Source organism: Spermophilus citellus (genome assembly GCF_964194105.1).
Source record: "Spermophilus citellus genome assembly, chromosome: 3".
Lineage (NCBI taxonomy): Eukaryota > Metazoa > Chordata > Mammalia > Rodentia > Sciuridae > Spermophilus > Spermophilus citellus.
Genome location: NC_138184.1, coordinates 228,909,152 through 228,927,797, shown reverse-complemented (window position 1 = coordinate 228,927,797; position 18,646 = coordinate 228,909,152). Strand labels below are relative to the sequence as shown.

Below are 18,646 nucleotides of genomic sequence, written 5' to 3'. Positions count from 1 at the left end.
GCAGTGCTTGCTTCAACACCTGCAGAGAGAGTCCCGGACGCTGGAGGAAACAGCTTTCATCTTATTAAATTAATGTCGTCTCAATTTCACATTATCTTTAGTTGCTCAGCCTGTAGTATTACAAGTTTATTGCTTCTCCTTGGCTATACTAAAACTGGAAACCTAAAGTCATTTTCTGCTTTATTGACTTGCAGCAGGAAAAAACTCTGGAATTATCCTGGTCATTAGAGAGAGTACTTACAATTTTTTTGCCTTCTATTAACACTGTAGAGTCATTTGTTTCGACGTTCCGCAGTATCACGGAGCCTTCCCGTTCTCTGTAGATGAATTCTTTATCTACAGGGAAGAAAATAAGAGAGAGACATGAACTATCAACCAACTTGCCTCGGCTTCTGATGGATACTTACATGAAATGAACGATATGGTTCTGGATGATATGCAGCTTTTTATCCACAGGCCCTTCAAGTTCAGAGAGTGGGTCCCTCTCTGCTAGCATAGTCTCTACAATCCTTCTCTCTGAGCCCTTCCTGCCCTCCAGGAGAAAGGCACCAGCACTACGTGCACACAGTCTGTGGAAGGTGCTAGAATGTTCTTGGGCAAGAATTGCACAGTGGACATTGAGTAGATGGAAAATTCATGTTCACAGGGTAGAAGCAGAAGTGGAGGGATTCATCTACTGTAGCTGAGACCTGCATTGAACCTGCCTATGCACCCGTGCTCTGCAGGACTGGCTCTCACCCTGACCACAGCCTATTCCTGCCATTCGGGGAGGTTCTGACAGTTCTGCTACCATGAACACCTGGAACCTAACATTATCCTGTCAGTGGCTCCAGTATTTGCATATAATTAACCAAGATATCAGTTATTCCCTTAGAAAACTAATAAACACATAGTAAATAGTGTGCGTGTGGATGTGTGTCCAAATACCTGTGGTGCATGGGAAAGTAGAGTTCTGACAGTGGACTGGGTAGAGAGGCAGGGCAAGTCTGGGTGGAAGGAAAGACATCTTCCTGAGCAGAGAGGGGAGCTGTGGGTAGGCTGAAGGCAGAGGCCTTTCACACTGAGAGCTGCTAAGGAGAAAGGCCGGGCAGACTGGGTTAACCCAAGAGAACAGCTATTAGGAAAAGTAAAATCCGCTCACAAAGGAGTATGTGCAACATCCTGGTTCTAGACTGCTCCACCGGAGCTTTATGTAAGTCACAGGTGGTTCAGCAGATGCTCGGGTGGAATTGTTCCCACTGATTTTTCTGGTAGTACTTTCAGGTACAAATCTAATGATTCCTGCTCTCTTTCCCCTTGAGAAAATGCACTGAGATGCTCTTGTCTACAGAGACGGTTCAGTCATTTCAGTGAAGCTACCCTTACACCACAACTTGTTGATTTCTGATTTGGAAGGCCCATAAGAGTCAGTTGATTAGTTCCACAGGAAAGTTGCAAAAAAATAAAAGAGGAAAGAAAGAAGAGAAAGATTTTTAAAAAGGCTGCTACTCCATCTGCATAGCACTTTATCCAGCGCTATCAAGCTGAATTTCTGAAACTCAAACCTGCCTTCAATGAAGAGGTCCTCCCACCAAGTCCTCGAGAAGTCCCAGGCTCTCTGCTGTCACCACCCTCCTGGCACTAACCACAGATTGGTGATCGTGGAAGTGCATGAAACAACTGTTACAAAGAGGAACCAGGCACCACTAAGGAGCAGAACAAGATTCGGTGGCCTCTTCTCCCTCTGCGCTTCTGAAGCACATCGTTCCCTGACCCTCTTCACACACTTGCCTGTCCCTACATGGCAAGCTGCTTGGTTCTCCTTGTCTTTGGGTTTTAATTTCTTTTAGTGCTGGGGGTGGAACCCAGGGCCGCACGCGTGCTGGGCAAGTGCTCTGCCTCAGAGCCACAGCCAGCCCGTTTCACTTGCATTTGAGCTTAGTAATGCGGTATTTGCTGAAAGCAGTCCTCGTTAATCTCCATTTGTTTCTGCCGGGTGCACTCTAGGTTTTCGCAGTGCACGGTGTTGGAGTTCCTGTATTACAATGGACGTCCATCACTGCTGGTTCTATTATTATGACTAATGCTTCTGCCATGAACATTTTTCTTCACATATTTTGTACAAATGGGTGTCTTTTCCAGGGCTATCTAGACGTATGCCCCTGGGGGGAAGTGGCAGGTGGTAGGGAGTGTGAACATCTGGCCTTATAAGTCACTTTCCAGAGTGGCTGAGGCAATTGAACTAGCATGGACAGTGTGAAGCGCTCCTGTGCTTCATGTCCTCTCCAAATTAAGAAAGCTCTAACGCTTTCTTACTTTGTGTCAATACAGTAGGTGCAAAATGGTCTTATTGTGAATGACTTTGAGTCTTTTCAGATATTTCTTTGCTATTTTTATTTCTTAGTTTGGAAATTCTTGGTTTATTTTGTCTATTTTTTTTCTGTTGAACTGTTTTTATCTTATTGATTTTTATGGATTTTTTATACATTATAAATGACACTTTTATTACTTTTATGTGTTGAAAATGTCTTTTCTTAGCTGGAGTTTTCATTTTCTTTATGAAATATTTGGATCAGTAGAAAATTTTAATATATACCAAAATTTTATGATCTTTTATTGTTAGTGTTTGGTTTATTCTATTTAAGAAACCAAATCCTTTCCTGTTTCAAGATCATAAAGATATTCCTCTGAATTTTTTTCTGAAACAATTTTGATTATTCCTTTCAAAAACCAGGACTTGGCTCATTGGGAAACGACTTGCATATGTGGTGAGAGCCTGGGATCTAATGCCACCTGTTTATGCATGTAACTATTTGTCCCAAGACACTTTGAGAAGGTCAATATTCTCTCAGTAAAAAGCAATGTGACCACAAACCTCAGGCCATTGGTGCAGAACTGATAAGGAGAGGGTCAGAGGGGGCCTCTGATTCACTCCTGTGCTGGGTAAATAAGTCACCCAGTAAGTCACCCCTGAGCTTGACACCAGCTGTGAGTGCTTCCCAGGTGAACTTAATAGGTTGAGCATGTTCCTGTTCATTGTTACATTATTGGGTTTTATCATGGAAGGTTGCTGACTATTTTTAAATGATTTTTCTGCAGCAACTGAAGACATCACGTGGACTTCCATTAGTATGGTGAGCTGAAGACCCTGGGTTTTCAGGTGCTAGGCCGGCCTCGTGTCCCAGGATAAGGCTGGACCATGCAGCGTAGCGCAGTGTTGGTCCCGATCCACTGTATTCTGCATCCACCATCATGAGGTGAGTCAGTCTTAGTTCTTAGTTCTTTTTTCCTTAGTATTTTCTTTTTCTTTTCTTTTTGGTCTGGTTTGAACTTGGAATATCACTGGCTTCATAAACTGAGTTGGGAAGTGCTCTATCCTACTCTATTTTTGGAAAGAATGTATGTTGGATTTGCATATTTCCACCTTAAATATTTGATAGAATTTATTAGTGATGCCAACCGAACCTGCAGTTTCCTTTGTGGAGAGGTTTTTAATTAACACTAAAGTGCTTCAGTTGGCACAGAGCTATTTGAGTCTCACATTTATTCTCAAGTCTATTTTGATCACATGAGGCCGTCCAGGAACTGGTCTGTCTCTACAGGTCGTAACGTTTTAGCAGCTAAGGGAGAGACGTTTTCTTTCCTACCCACAGCTAAGCTGGCCCTGGAGCACCCATGACAAAGGCCAGATCAACAGGGAAAGCACAGGCACTTGTTTAACGTGAGTTTCATTGACACAGTTTGACACTGACACCCTTCCTTCAGAAATGAAGTCCCGAAGAAACAGGGAAACTGTGCTGTGGTTTAGATATAAGGTGTCCCCGAGGCCCTGTGTCAGCCGAGGCTTGTTTGTGAAGCCAGGTTCACAGATAGGTAGTCAGTGTAGCTAGGTAAATCCGGTCTAATATCCAGTAAGATAAATAAGGTGGAGACCATTATCGAGAATGGAGTCCAGGAAAGCAGAGCAGCACCTGGGGAAATTGAAATGTTAATGTCCCCAAGGCCCGGAGCTGTCCTAAGGAACTGTTAATGAAGCAGCTCCCAGCAAACAGGGAGGTGCTAATCAGAAGCCGCCCCAGGCCCTTCCTGCCCAGATGACTCCTCCAGCCCACCTATCTCCCACCTGTTGGGCCTTCCCACCTGCATTCTGTCACTGCAAGATAAAGGGAAACCAAAGACAGGAGTGTGGGAAGACTAAGAGAAGACCTTAGCTATAAAAGAGGGAAGACCTCCCCCTTCCACGGACTCCCCCTTTGGGTCCCCTTCTTCCTCCGGGGAGAAGGCTTTCTGCTGTCCTTTAATAAAGCTTCTACTTTCCACTCTACACTTGCTCGGCGTGCTCCTCTGGTGTCATACTTCAGCATTCGGGGAAGCAAGGACTCATCACTGGTCAACAGCGGGAACCTTTGGAGGGGAGCGGTTTCGACCGTGAGACCACCCCATCGGTATGTCCAAGTCTGGTGGATGGTGTGGTAACCGCAGGCAGCTGGGTGTGGAGGGAAGAGTGGGTGCTTCCTCCCTGTGGCCCTGTCCCCTGTCCCTCTGCTCCCCAACCACCATGTCCTGAGCAGCTTCCCTCTGTACTGCCTCCTCTTGGGCCCAGAGCGATGGACTTGGCTGACCAAGGACTGAACCTCTGACCCAGGAATCAAAATCAACTTCCCTTCCCTGGGTCGTTCCCGTCAGGAGTTTCAGTCACAGCGGGAAAGGCCGGCTCACACACTGCGCGTCTTTACACCCAGGTTTCATGCACAGTGCACCAGGGTGCGTGTGTGACTGGACAAATGGGGTGGGACGCACAGGTCACACCCAGGGAGCACAGCGAGGCCTTGTTCGGAGTCCTCTCTGTCCTTGTGACTCTGGACACAAGTGTTCCCTTTCCTTTCCTCTGGGTGGGGAAGCCATCTGCGGATGGGCCTCACCACCTGGTTCACAGGAAGTCAGAGTCCTTCCGGGGCCTGCTTTAGAGGAGAAGGGCAGAGGTCGGGAGGCCCTGCTTCTGCTCTGTGCCCCGTTCTGGGGAGTCTTCACACTCCACGTTGTAAGCTCTGTTCTGACTACTGTTCTGTCATCTTTATGGTAGGATAACAGGTTGGGCTTATGTGAGCAGGGTCTGCAGCGTGTCCCTACTTTCTTTCCTGAGTTGGTAGTTTGTGTCTTCTTTTTCAATCAAACTGGACAGATGTGTAGCAATTTTGTTGACCATTTCAAAGAACAAATTTGGGGACCACTTGTATTTTTTCTGTATTCTACTTCAGGGAATCATGTTCTTCTCTATTCATCCCTTCTCTTTGCTTTGGCTTTAAACTCTCTTCTTTTTCTACCTTGTTAAGGTGGAGGCCTAGGTCTTTTGTGTATTTTCCATCCTTTTAAGTAAAACTATTGGAGCTAACAATTTCCCTTATGGATGACATTATCTCCATCTCACAAATTCTGATCTGCTGCATTCTGTGGTCACTCAGTCTACGTTACCTAAAGTGATCTTCAGGTTTTAGGTCATCTCTATATCAAAATTCCATGGCATTTATCACAGAAATAGAAAAAAAAAACAAAAACTTTAAATTTGTGTGAAACCAAAGGACCCAAAATAGCCAAAATAATCTTGGGCAAAAAGCAATCACACTTCTTCATTTCATAACATGTTGATTGAGTATAATCAAAACACCATGATATCAGTATAAAGTGGACATGTGAACAGGGCCCAGGAAAGAAGTCCCAGAAACGCACCTACACACTTAAGGTCAACTACTTTCCCACAAAGGGGCCAAGGACACACAGTAGGGATAGGACAGTCTCTTAACAAGTGATGTTGGATATCAGATGTGAAGAATGGAACCGGATCCTTACCTCACACCATATAAAACCCAACTCACAATGGGTTAAAGACTCAAGTTTAAACCCTGAAACTGTAAACTGCTAGGGAAACACACACAGGGGAGGTCCATGACATGGGGAGAGACAGTGAGCGTCTTGGGTAACTCCTGAAGGTAACGGGTGGGTGGAGCTGAGCCATCTCCCCGCGTACCTGGCGCCACGGCATTAGCGTCTAGGGACCATCCTCTATACCTCTGACCTTTCCCCTTCTCATGAAATATGAACATCTGTCCAGCAGTCAAGTCCCCCGCCCGCTGTCGTAGCTGCTATCTAGACTGTGCCAGCACCCCCTGCATGTTCTGCAGGACAGTTATCATTATCATTTTTGTTTGTAACAGAACATGGTTTATAAAGGGATTAAGGTGAAAGTCAAAAAGGAGAAAGAAAAGCTTTGCTTTTGCTTTGGGAATCGGCCTCTTGAGAAGGTTCTCTTAGAAGTTCTGTGGTCTGGACCCTCCAGCAATGCCCTGGTTTATCTCTGTCTCATCTGGAAGTGTCTTCATTTAACCTCTGTTCCTGAAGGATTCTCTGAATACTGACTTCCAGACTGACAGAGTTTTCTTTTGTTTCCTTTAGCATTTTTGAAATTTTGTTCCATTCTCTTCTGGCCACCACAGTTTCTAAGGAGAAGTTGGCATTAATGGAACTGTTATTTCCAGGGATCTTATTCCATTTGTATTTTGCTGCTTTCGAGGTTTACTGGTTGCTCTTGGTTTTCAACAATGGAGTAGGGAGTCCTTCAGATTGGGCTTTCTGTGGGTCTATTTGCTGTTCACTGAGCATCTTGTATCTGAAAACGTCTGTGTTTTAGCACATTTCCAGCCATTGATTTGACAACTGTCTTCTGTCTGTCCCTTGACCCTGTCCTCTCCCCTGGTATTCTGATTACTCAAGTGTTGAGTCTGATGTCCTCTCCCAGGTCTCTGATGCTCTGTTTAGTTCACTATTCTCTCTCTGTTTACCTTGGGTGGCATCTACTGAGCTGTCATCCAGGTCACTCGATGTCCTTTGTCACAGCCTTCCAACATCGAATCCGTCAAGTATTTTAATTTTTATTTCTATGTTTGGAAAGTCCCATTTGGTTTCTTTATTGAATCTATTTTTCTGCTGAGATTTCCCATTTCTCTGCCAAGTTCCATTCCCAAGCTTCCATTCCCCATGTTTATGTTAACTCACTGAGGACGGTCTAACAGCTGTTTAAAATCCCTGTCAGACTAGATCGGGCGCGTTCAGGATACAACAGTCACTAATATGGCAGTATGTAAAAATGTGATGTGTAACCGATGTGATTCTGCAATCTGTATTTGGGGTAAAAATGGGAGTTCATAACCCACTTGATTCTAATGTATGAAATATGATTTGTCAAGAGCTTTGTAATGTTGTGAACATCCAATAAATAAAAAATAAAATAAAATAAAATAAAATCCCTGTCAGCTCAACAATCAGACTCATTTCGGGTCAGATGTGATTAGTGTTTCATTTTCTTGGTTCGTTGTATGTCAGGTGACCTTGGGTGATCTCCTGGGGGTGGGGACCTCTGGGTTTCGTCATTACCCCTCCTGGCCTCTGCTGCCCTTGCTAGAGCAGGTGATTTTCTTTGCGAGGGTAGTAGCTTCACTTGATTCAGATCCTTCATCTTCGTTTAAATGCCCGGATTCTCTTCCATGCAGGTCAGGGGGAGGTGCAGGAGGCAGGGATGGGGCCCCTCTCTGCCCTTCCCAAACCTGCCCACCCCTCCTGGGGGCCTCTCGAGTCCCACCCCCTTCATTACAGTGCTCCTGCCCTGTTCTGCTCGCCAGCACGTCACCCCAGACAGCCCGCCAGCCTCCATGGGCCGCTGTCCTTTATCTCCTTTCTGTGCAGACAGACTGTACTCTTTCAGAACACGTTTTCTTCTCCCTTTGGCAGAGACTACTTGGCCAGTTTCCGTGGCCTGTCAGTCACCTCCTTCGTATTCTAGCCCGGGTGCCTCTTGGTATTCCGACTCTGCCATCCTTATTTTGCATCCTGAACACGGCCAGGCACTTCCTGCCCCTGTCCCTGGGCTGCCGGTGCTGCCTGCAAAGCCCTTTTCTCCTGCAGACGAGAGCTTCTGGGCTCGGGGAAAGGTCACCTCCAGGGCAAGGTGACCCCTCCGCCTCCCCTCTGCACCGCACATTCTGCTCATGCTCACTCCCGCAGGCTAGCGCTCTGCCTGTTCTGCCTCTCTGCACCCGAGAGTGGCTCCGAGGGGAGGAGCGCCCTGCTGCTGTCCTTGGGGACACTAGTGTAGTGACAGTGTGAGACCAGGTGATGAGTACATGTAGGATGAGCTGAGAAAGTGAATGCAATGGGAGTCTGCTTTACCGGGTCTCTGCCCTGCGGGAGCCCACAGGCAGAACCACTCACAGGAGCAACACCTGGCGGGGGGGCTCCCGGTGGAGTGAGTGGGCTGGGAGGATGGTGGTCATTCAGATTATACCTTAGTGGATGTCATGGGACGCTGCCCACCGTCTCTTCCCCATCACTGCAGAGCAGTGAGACACTCCACAGGGCGGGCACCGCTGCAGCGCCATGGGATGGGGGCAGAAAGGGAAGGGTGCAGGGTGGGGTCAGGACGCAGAGCCCGAGGTCCTAGGGACGCTTTCCCAGGGGAAGCTGAGGCGCCACCGGCCACACATGCAGTGGTCTGCATTTTAATCGTGCGCTGGCCTCACTGCTCTGTGCACGGGGGTAGCTTGTCGGAGCTGAAAGCACTACACAGCAGAAGTCAGTGGCCCTAGAGGCCAGCACAGGGGACGCCATTACTTCCCATTCTAATCTGTTCCCTCAAACTATGATATAAAACCTGTATCAATCAGAACAAATAATTTTTCTGACTCTTCCCCAAATAAGATCCCAGTGACTGACTCCGAGCATCACAGGTCAGCTGGCTGTCCACTGCCCCTTTGCTTGGCAGACTGCCTTCTTCCAAACACCTTCTGGAGGCCACCCCTAGGACCGAGGAAATGTACAGTGCCATGGCTGCTCTTGGCACCACGAGTTACTTAACAAGCGGCCACGTCAGTTCTCATTCCCAGGTGTGACGCGCACATGCTGCATAGGTGAACACCACAAAGAACCGTGCAGAGGAATAGATCTTAATTCTTAATGATGTACACAGTGAATGGAGCAAATGTGATACTTTTATGAATTTCTTAATTTTAAATAATTGTTAAAAGAAACAATGTTTGATTGCCTGTTGTATCTTCTTTTCCAGCTATAATTTAGTTGCATTTACCTATGTTCTGATAATAAGTCGTGTATGGCATACAGATATCCTAAGAGAGTCAAGATCGATATAATGGTCATAAAACATGGTCTGTAATCCCTAGCACCCACACTGCAGTCTTGCAATATCATCTGCACCCATGAAGCAGGATTCCTTCTGTAAATGGCTGATTCCAGATCTGTGATAGGAAATCTACGCAACCAAGGAAGCTACCAGAGCCTGTTAGAGCCCCAGCGACAGCATCCAGGAGCCAGCCTGGGGGAGGCTCCCACCGCCCAGGACAGGTCCAGGAGCATCCATGAGAACAGCCATCACAACGGGCCGAAGTTGTCAGCCCTGAACCATGAGCTTAAGGTGATACTCACAAAATCAACAGGCCATTCAGCAGATCACCACGGAGATGCTTGTAGGTCCACGTGTAACTTAAAAACTAGTGGGAAAAAGGGAAGTCAGGAAGCTTTTCCCTCTTTCCTAGCAACAGGTATCACTGAATGACCAATAGACAGGCCGAAGTCTCATCTGTAGGTGGACCCTAGATATTGCCTGACAGACACAGATGGAATGAGCGTGATGTCCTGGTGGAATAAGACATGGTCATTGGTGGCTGCGAGTGACACAGAATGGGACAAGCAGCATGGGACAGCAGCCACACCAGCAGGAAGAAGTGCCCCCCAACAAGGGAGCAAATGACAGCGGAAGTGGACCTGATGCTAGACCCAGCTAGGACAGTGGGAGATGCACGGCAGAGGAACCTCAACCACGGCCACCGTATACAACAGGAGACCGAGAATGGCCAGGACAATGGCAGATGCTTCCACCAATGACGGTGCTGCTTGGCCACAGGTCACTGATGGACCGTGGGACAACGCTGTCAAGAAACTGTGGCTCCCTGTGGTTCTTCAGGGTGGTGCCGTGGCCACACTTTTCTATCAACAGGAAGGCAGTCCTGACTCCCCAGGTGTGCCTGGTGGGCTCCCCAGGTGTGCCTGGTGGGCTCCCCAGGTGTGCCAGGTGGGCTCCCCAGGTGTGTCTGTTGGGCTCCCCAGGTGTGCCTGGTGGGCTCCCCAGGTGTGCCAGGTGGGCTCCCCAGGTGTGTCTGTTGGGCTCCCCAGGTGTGCCTGGTGGGCTCCCCAGGTGTGCCAGGTGGGCTCCCCAGGTGTGTCTGTTGGGCTCCCCAGGTGTGCCTGGTGGACTCCCAGGTGTGTCTGGTGGACTCCCCAGGTGAGCCAGGTGGGCTCCCCAGGTGTGCCTGGTGGGCTCCCCAGGTGTGCCTGGTGGGCTCCCCAGGTGTGCCTGGTGGGCTCCCCAGGAGTGCCTGGTGGGCTCCCCAGGTGTGTCTGGTGGACTCCCCAGGTGAGCCAGGTGGGCTCCCCAGGTGTGTCTGGTGGGCTCCCCAGGTGTGCCTGGTGGGCTCCCCAGGTGTGTCAGGTGGGCTCCCCAGGTGTGTCTGGTGGGCTCCCCAGGTGTGTCAGGTGGGCTGTCCAGGTGTGCCGGGTGGGCTCCCCAGGTGTGTCTTGTGGGCTCCCCAGGTGTGCCTGGTGGGCTCCCCAGGTGTGCCGGGTGGGCTCCCCAGGTGTGTCGGGTGGGCTCCCCAGGTGTGCCTGGTAGACTCCCCAGGTGTGCCGGGTGGGCTCCCCAGGTGTGTCTCGTGGGCTCCCCAGGTGTGCCTGGTGGACTCCCCAGGTGTGTCTGGTGGGCTCCCCAGGTGTGCCTGGTGGGCTCCCCAGGTGTGTCAGGTGGGCTCCCCAGGTGTGTCGGGTGGGCTCCCCAGGTGTGCCTGGTAGACTCCCCAGGTGTGCCTGGTGGGCTCCCCAGGTGTGCCTGGTGGGCTCCCCAGGTGTGCCTGGTGGGCTCCCCAGGTGTGTCTGGGAACCTGCAAGACTGAAATGACACCTTGTCTGGGGTCTGCTCCTAAACGTGGTGGAGGAGAAATGGCCAAATGCAGACAAACTAGACTGGCAGTTAGGAAATACCTGCTGACGTCTGGGCACGGACACTTAGGAGTTTATTTACACTTCTTTCTACTTTGCAGTAAGTTTAAATTTTCTATAGTAAAAACTTAAAATGGATTTTAAAGTTCAATAGTTTTCTTTATTTAAAAGAAAATCATGCAGCTCTAATGGAAATGAAGCAACGTGGCTTGCTCTTTCATTCTCTTTTACTTGTTTTTTGCCGAAACTGGTGTTTAAGTTTATTTTGGTTTCGAACAACTAGTGGTTCTGTTTTTAATCCCAGTTTCTACAATAACCACTGGGACACAAACTTAGATTATGAATCCTTCCCCTACAAAACCAGGAGCCAGGGGTGTGAACTTGCAGTGAGGTACACTGACCAGGACTGGCTTTTCCTTTGATTCCTGTGCAGTAAGCTCTGTGTGGTGAGTCAGAGCAGGAGTCAGCAATGACAAGAGTGCTGACATCAGGAATCATGCTTATTTCAGGAAGCAGAGCCAAATGCAAGTGTGTTTAGTCAAACCACACTGACATCCTAGACGGCAGTGGGGGCCATTGATAACACGTGGCCTCCAGCACCATGTTCCATTAACACTAAAATTAAATGTATCTGATACGAGAATAGTAACCCTGCTTGTTTTTGAGATCCACGTGAATGATGTTTTTCCCATCCTTTCATCTTCAGTCTGTGGAAGTCTTTGCCTATGAGGTGAGTCTCTTGGAGACAGCATATTGTTGGATCTTGTTTTTTAATCCAATCTGCCAGTCTGTGTCTTTTGATTGAAGAGTTTAGACCATTTACATTCAATGTTATTATTGAGATATGATTTTTATTACCTGTCAGTCTGAGTTATTTCTGAATCTTAATTTGAATTAGTTTCTCCTTTGATTGAATATTCGTCTAGTGTAATTCCTCCCTCTGCTGGTTTTCATTTTTATTTCTCATTTATTCTTCATGAAATATTTTACTGAGTATGTTTTGTAGTGTAGGATTTCTAGCTGTGAATTCTTTAAACTTTTGATTATCATGAAGGTTTTCATTTTACCTTCAATCTTGAAGCTTAATTTTTCTGGGTATTGTATTCTTGGTTGGCATAAATTTTCTTTCAGAGCTTGGTATATATTTTCCAAGACCTCCTGGTTTTAGGGTCTGGGTTGAGAAATCAGTTGAGATCCAGATTCATTTCCCTTTAAATGTGGTCAGTCATTTTTCTCTAGCATCCTTTAAAATTCTCTCCTCATTCTCTGTGTTAGGATTTTCATAATACTGTGCCTAGGTGTAGATCTGTTATAATTTTGTATATTTGGAGTCCTTCATGCCTCCTGTATTTGAATTTCCATTTCATCTCTAAGGTTTGGAAAATTTTCTGATATTATTTCATTGGAAAGATTATGCAGTTTTTAGTTTGTATTTCAGAGCCTTTAACTATCCCAATGAACCTTAATTTGGCCTTTTAATGTTATCCCATATTTCTTGAATATTCTGCTCATGGTTCCTGGTCTCTTAACATCTTTTCTCTATGGTCACCTTTATTTTTAAGATTATATACTTTGTTTTCAAGATCTGAAAATCTATCATCCAAGTGTTTTGACTATTAGTGATGCTTTCCATTGAATTTTTAACTTGGTTTATTGATTCCTCATTTTGAGTATCTCTGATTGGTTCCTTTTCAGAATCCTTATCTCCTTATTGAAGAGATCTTTTACTTCTTGAATTTTCTCTCTGATTTCACTCCTTGCATCATCTTCTACCTCATAGAACAATTTAAAACTCTAGACAAATTAGGGATAGATGGAACATACCTCAACATTTTAAAGGCTATTTATGATAATCCTAAGGCCAACATCATTCTGAATGGAGAAAAACTGAAAACGTTCCCTCTAAAAACAAGAACAGAACAGGACTGCCACATTTATCCCTCCTGTTCAACAAAGCCCTTGAAATCCTAGTCAGATCATTTAGGCAAGAGAAGGAAATTAAAGTGTTATGAATAGAAACATTAGAGCTCAAAACATCACTGTTTGTCAATGACACGATCTTATATTTAGAAGACCCAAAAAACTCCATCAGAAAACTTCCAGAATACATTAATTCATCAAAGTAGCAAAATACAAAATCAACACCCATAAACAATTGCATTATTACACTCCGATGATTAATCTGCTGAAAAAGAAATTAGAAAAATCATTGCATTCACAATTTCACAATAGCCTCAAAGAAAAACAATAAAACCTTGGGAATCAATCCAACAAAAGAGGTAAAAGACCTTTACAATGAAAACTATAGAATACTAACACTATAGAATACTAAAATTAGGAATTGAAGACCTTAGAAAGTGGAAAAACCGGGTTGGGGATGAGGCTCAAGCGGTGGCGCACTCGCCTGGCATGCGTGCGGCCCGGGTTCGATCCTCAGCACCACATACAAACAAAGATGTGTCTGCCGAAAACTAAAAAATAAATATTAAAAAATTCTTAAAAAAAAAAAGAAAGTGGAAAAACCTCCCATGTTCTTGGATAGGCAGAATCACTGTTATAGAAATGTATTCTTGGTTGACTCCACCAAAGTGCTGTACAGATTCAATGCAATTCCCATCAAAATTCCAATTTTGTTTTTTTTTGTTAAGCTTTTTGAGTTCTTTGTATATCCTGGATATCAATACCCTGAGAGGCAGGTGGCAATTCTCCATAGAAATAGAGAAAGTAGTCACTAAATTCATATGGAAAAATAAGAGGTCCTTGATAGCCAAAGAAATCCTTAGCAAGAAAAGAGAAGCAGGAGGCATCACAATACCAGACCTTAAACTATACTACAGAGCTACAGTAACAAAAACAGCATGGTACTGGTGCCAAAACAGATATGAAGACAGATAACAGATATGAAGACCAATAGAAAACACAGAGACAATCCCACATAAATATAGTTGCTCAAAATTGACAAAAGTGCCAAGAAAATACACCATCGAAAAGACAGCCTCTTCCACAAGGTGCTGGGAAAACTAGACATCCATATGTACAAGAACAAATCTAACCCCTATCTCTCACCCTGCACAAAACTCATCTCAAAGTGGACCAAAGACCTGAATATTAGACCAGAAACCTGAACCTACTAGAAGAAAATATAGGCCCAACTCTCTAGCTGGCCTCCTGAACAAGACTCAAAAAGTAAAATCAAAATTCAATTTACGGGATGGCATCAAACTAAAATGCTTCTTCACAGCAAAGGAGAAAAATCAAGAGCGTGAAGAGAGAGCCCACAGAATGGTTGAAAATCTTTGCCACCTGCCTCTCAGGGTATTGATATCCAGGATATACAAAGAACTAAAAAGCTTAACACCAAAAAACCCAAATAACCCAATCAAAAAATGAGCAAAGGACTAAACAGACACTTCACAGAAGAAATACCAACAACCAACAAATATATGAAAAAATGTTCAACCTCTCTAGCTGTTAGAAAAATGCAAATTAAAACTACACTGAATTCTAGAACAAAACAAAAACCATGCTGAGCTTCCAACTCACTCCAGTCAGAATGGTAATTATCAAGAATACAACTAACCATACAGGTTGGTGAGAATTGGGGAGAAGGCACACCCATACATTGCTGGTGGGACTGCAAATTGTCCAACCACTTTGGAAAGCAGTATGTAGATTTCTCAGAAAATTTGGAATGGAACCACATATTGACCCAGTTATACCACTCCTAAGTTTATATCCAAAGGACTTAAAATCCATACTACAGTGACACAACCATATCAATGTTTATAGCAGCTCAGTTCACAATAGCCAAGCTGTGGAGCCCACCTATGTGTCCTTCAACAGGTGGATGGACAAAGAACATGTGATATGTATACACAGTGGAATATCCCTCAGCCATAAAAAGAATGACTTTATTACTTTTGCTGGTAAATGGATGGATCTGGAGAATACGATGCTAAGTAAAATAAGTCAATCCCCCCAAACAAAAGACCAAATGTTTTTCCTGACATGCAGATGTTCACACACAAAAAGGGGGTAGGAGAGAGAAGTTCACTGGATTAGACCAAGGGGAATGGAGGGAAGGGAGGGGGAATGGGAACTGGAAAGACAGTGGAAAGGGTCCGACCCAACTTTCCTATGCACATATGTGAACTCCGTATTCAACACGCTGTCGCAAAAGGCAGTTCTGACGAATGAGGAAGTCTGTTGGGCTGTTAGGAGCTAAGATTTTTCTCTCTGAGGGAAAAGAGACGCACATTTAAAATCCTGTTAAGTTCAGCTAAAAGTTAGAGCTCCATGATGTTCACTGTGCCGGGAATCATCAATGCGAAACAGCGTTTCTTTACGTTTCAACATCACCTGCTTACTAGCAGGTGCTCCTGGACACCAGATTGTGTTTGTGAGCGCTAAAGGGAACCCACGGTCCTTGGGGGAAAATGGGTATTTCCAGGTCCGAGGCACACGGAGGAAACGCTGGACCTGGAGCATCTTACTGGGCAGCAAAGGCAGATGGCTAACGGGACAGGCCAAGAAGGCCACAGCAGGCTGCAGAGCTGGCCCAGGTCCATCACTTTATCTGTGCAGTCCAGCTCCTCAGGGCCCTTCTCTGCTCTGGGCTCAGACACCAGGATGGTCCGGGGGAGCCTTGGCAAACATGAGCAAGTGGGCCCTCGCAGCACTGGTGCAGACAGCCCGCCCTCTCTCGGCTTCTGCCCTGGCCTGGTGTTTTGGTCCCAGGAGGCTGAACAAAGACACGGAGAGGAGCTGAGCTGCCCTGGTGGTCACCCAGGAGAGGAGGAGGCCCCTCTGCACCAGCCTCAGCCAGACAGTGCCCAGCCATGGAAACCCACCTGCTGCCACAGCAGCGTCACCTGGCCATCCGCCACCGACAGCCAGGGTGAAATCCGCACACCGTGTTGCCGAGGTGGACTGGTGGCTCCTCTCCCAGCACTGTGGCACCAGGTGACTGCTGTGAGGACACAGAACCCTGGATGGGCTCTTGGCAGCTGCAGTGAGGACGGTTGGACACCGGGAGAAAAATGCTACACTTGATTCAAACACATGGGACAGGCAAACGTTTTCATGAGTTTATCATGGTCCTGACCAAAGATTTTAAAAAAAACCACACCCTTCATTTCCCACAGTTGGACTTGACCATGACATCACCTCCTGACTCCGAGAACAAGCACTGAAAATGAGTAACAGTCCAGCCTGCTTTCCCTGTGGCTCACGCACACCAACTGCAGTGTGCACAGGTGAGTCCCTGCTCCCCGCAGCCTGACCACTCTATGTGAAGGAGGAGTGACCAGTTTAGAAAACTACTATTTGGCCACCCTTGTTGACTGACAGGACAGGCGTGGTCCTCCGTGGGTGCTCACCAAGCCCGGAGAAATGCTGGTGCGAGGCTGGTCTGGGTCCAGGGTACACCTGCAGAAGGAGAGCTGCCCTCGTGGGAAAAGACACCTGGGGACGGAGAGGTTCAGTGATCACCTCTTTAGCCCCCTTAAGGGTCCCCAGCAGTGGACAACCAGGCTTCACCGTAAATATGTTAAATCAGTCCATGAGCAGACGGTCAGACTGACCCCCCAAGTGGGGCTTCTACACACAGCTGGCCTGATCCACAACCTACGTCACAGGCTGCCTTCACGGGCACCAGGAGACGCAATCAGGCATGATTATGATCCTTAATTTGATCCAAACTGGGAGGGGAAAAAACCGGCAGAAGGTATTTTGGGAATGAATGAGGGCATCTGAACATGGCCTGGGCATCCAGTGATCTCAGGGACGACAGCGTTTGGGGCGGCTAGGATCATGCTTCGTGGCTCTACCGGAGGACGCGCTTTAGAGATGCGTGTTTGATTATTCAAGATGAAATGAAATGGCAACATAATTTACATTTAAATATTTTCATCAAAAACATATTGTAGAGGACTCAGGGCAGTACAGATGTTAACTGGCCATGGGGGGAGCACAGTGTCCACTCTGCCACCCTTTCTACTTCTGAAAGTTGTGTATGTGTGGTGGATTGTTTTTTGTTTGTTTTTGGTATAAAACAGTGTGAGAAATAGAAAGTCCAGTGGTCCGTTTTCAGATGATAGTATCCACCCCGAATTGGATCCAATTGTAGCCATTTTAATTATAGCCCTTTTCTTTGCCCGTCCTAATTTTAAAACCAGCCAATCCGTAGATTGTACCCCAGAGTTCTCCAATCAGGGCGCAGGGCAGCGCTGTGGTGGGACTGCCCGCTGGGTCCTGCGAGCCTACCCTTCCCCCCCACAGTGGCTAAGGTACGGCTGGGCCTTGCCCATGCGCTTCCCTGGCTGCTTGACTCTAACAGAGAGGAGAAAGGAAGGAGCACAGCCCCCGGCTTCCAGGGGGAGTCTAGGGCCGGCGGCCAGTGCAGGCTGCTTGGAGAGCGGTCCTCTGGGAAGAACCGCGGGGAGACCCTCAGCCACTCCTGCCTGGAAGGAGGCCAGGGCTTGGAGCACTCTGGGCGGGCTCTTGGGTGGGGTGCCCAGTGTGCGCCCTCGCAGCCCTCGGGGGGACAGGGACTCTGAAGAGGGAGGGGCCTCTGAGCAGGCTGCAGTTTGGCGTGTTTAGGTCTGGAGAGGACGGAGGCTTCATATTTTTTTTTGCATCTTTTTTTCTGTCTTCTATTTTTCTGGTTGACTTCGTCAAGGGGTCAGAGGGCGGCAGTGGTGGTGACGGTGGCTTGGCAGCCTCCTCGGTCCCAGCCAGCTCTGCTCGTCGGACTCCTGACAGCGGCCTGGGCCGGCTCAGCCCCTGGGTGCTCAGCCGAGGCAGCGCAGTCCAGGGCTCGGGATGCCCAGCCTCCCGTCCCCACCTGGGGGCTGAGGATGCTACCATTGCTGCTGCCCACCCACTGCCTCTGGGTCAGGTCCTTGAGTCTAACTCGTGTCAGCGACCAGCCCGGGTGGCAGGACAGCCTGGCTGCCAGGCGCACTGTGACTTATTTTCCTGCAGAGTTGGAGAATAAGTCAGAAAAACCGCCTGAAATGTTCTCCTTCCCAGAGCCCCACAAGAATGCACCAGGGCGGCGTCCCCTCTGAAGAGGCCTCGGAGACCCAAGCTCAGTGAGCGCAGGACCCGCGCCCCTTGTACTGGAACAGCAAGCTGCGACGGCAGCGCCAGGGCCACAGCGCAGCGCCAACGGTAGGTGGTGGGCAGCGGCAGGCACAGGCCTCCCAACGGCTTGTGGTTGCAAATGACTACATCTCCCTTGATTTTCACCCTGAGTTCTGAGATGACCCGATTTTGTGTCTGATTAATGGGCCGCCCAGACGGCTTTGGAAAACCTGAATTTCCATTCCTCTAATGAATCACCATCTCTTCTGGGTCTGGACAAAGTCACGTTCGGACTTTCCAGCAGCTCAGGCCTGGAGCTCGGCGCAGCGCTTCCTTCTGTGTCCGTTATTAACCACGTGGCTGAGGAGGAACCAGCAATTTGCCGGATTAAGACTTGGGTTTGCCATCGATTCTCTGCATGAAGCTACCACGGAAGAAAATGTGCAGGAGAGCAACCTTTCCAACATTTATGTGGGCGAAGAGAAAGGAAGATCAGCAAGGACTAAATACCCTTAAACATTCATCC

At 47.5% G+C, this 18,646-nt stretch overlaps 1 protein-coding gene across 3 annotated transcripts in view; it reads right to left on the bottom strand.

The window, feature by feature from the left end:
- DPP6 (dipeptidyl peptidase like 6) overlaps positions 1-18,646 on the bottom strand; it is a gene marked incomplete at its 5' end in the record, with an annotated part of 757,264 nt that overhangs the window by 238,971 nt on the left and 499,647 nt on the right. For all 3 annotated transcript variants that reach the window (XM_081284194.1, XM_081284192.1, XM_081284193.1), the window contains one exon: positions 242-336. In XM_081284194.1, the coding sequence (XP_081140320.1) occupies positions 242-336 (95 nt within the window). The remainder of the gene's footprint in view (positions 1-241; positions 337-18,646) is intronic.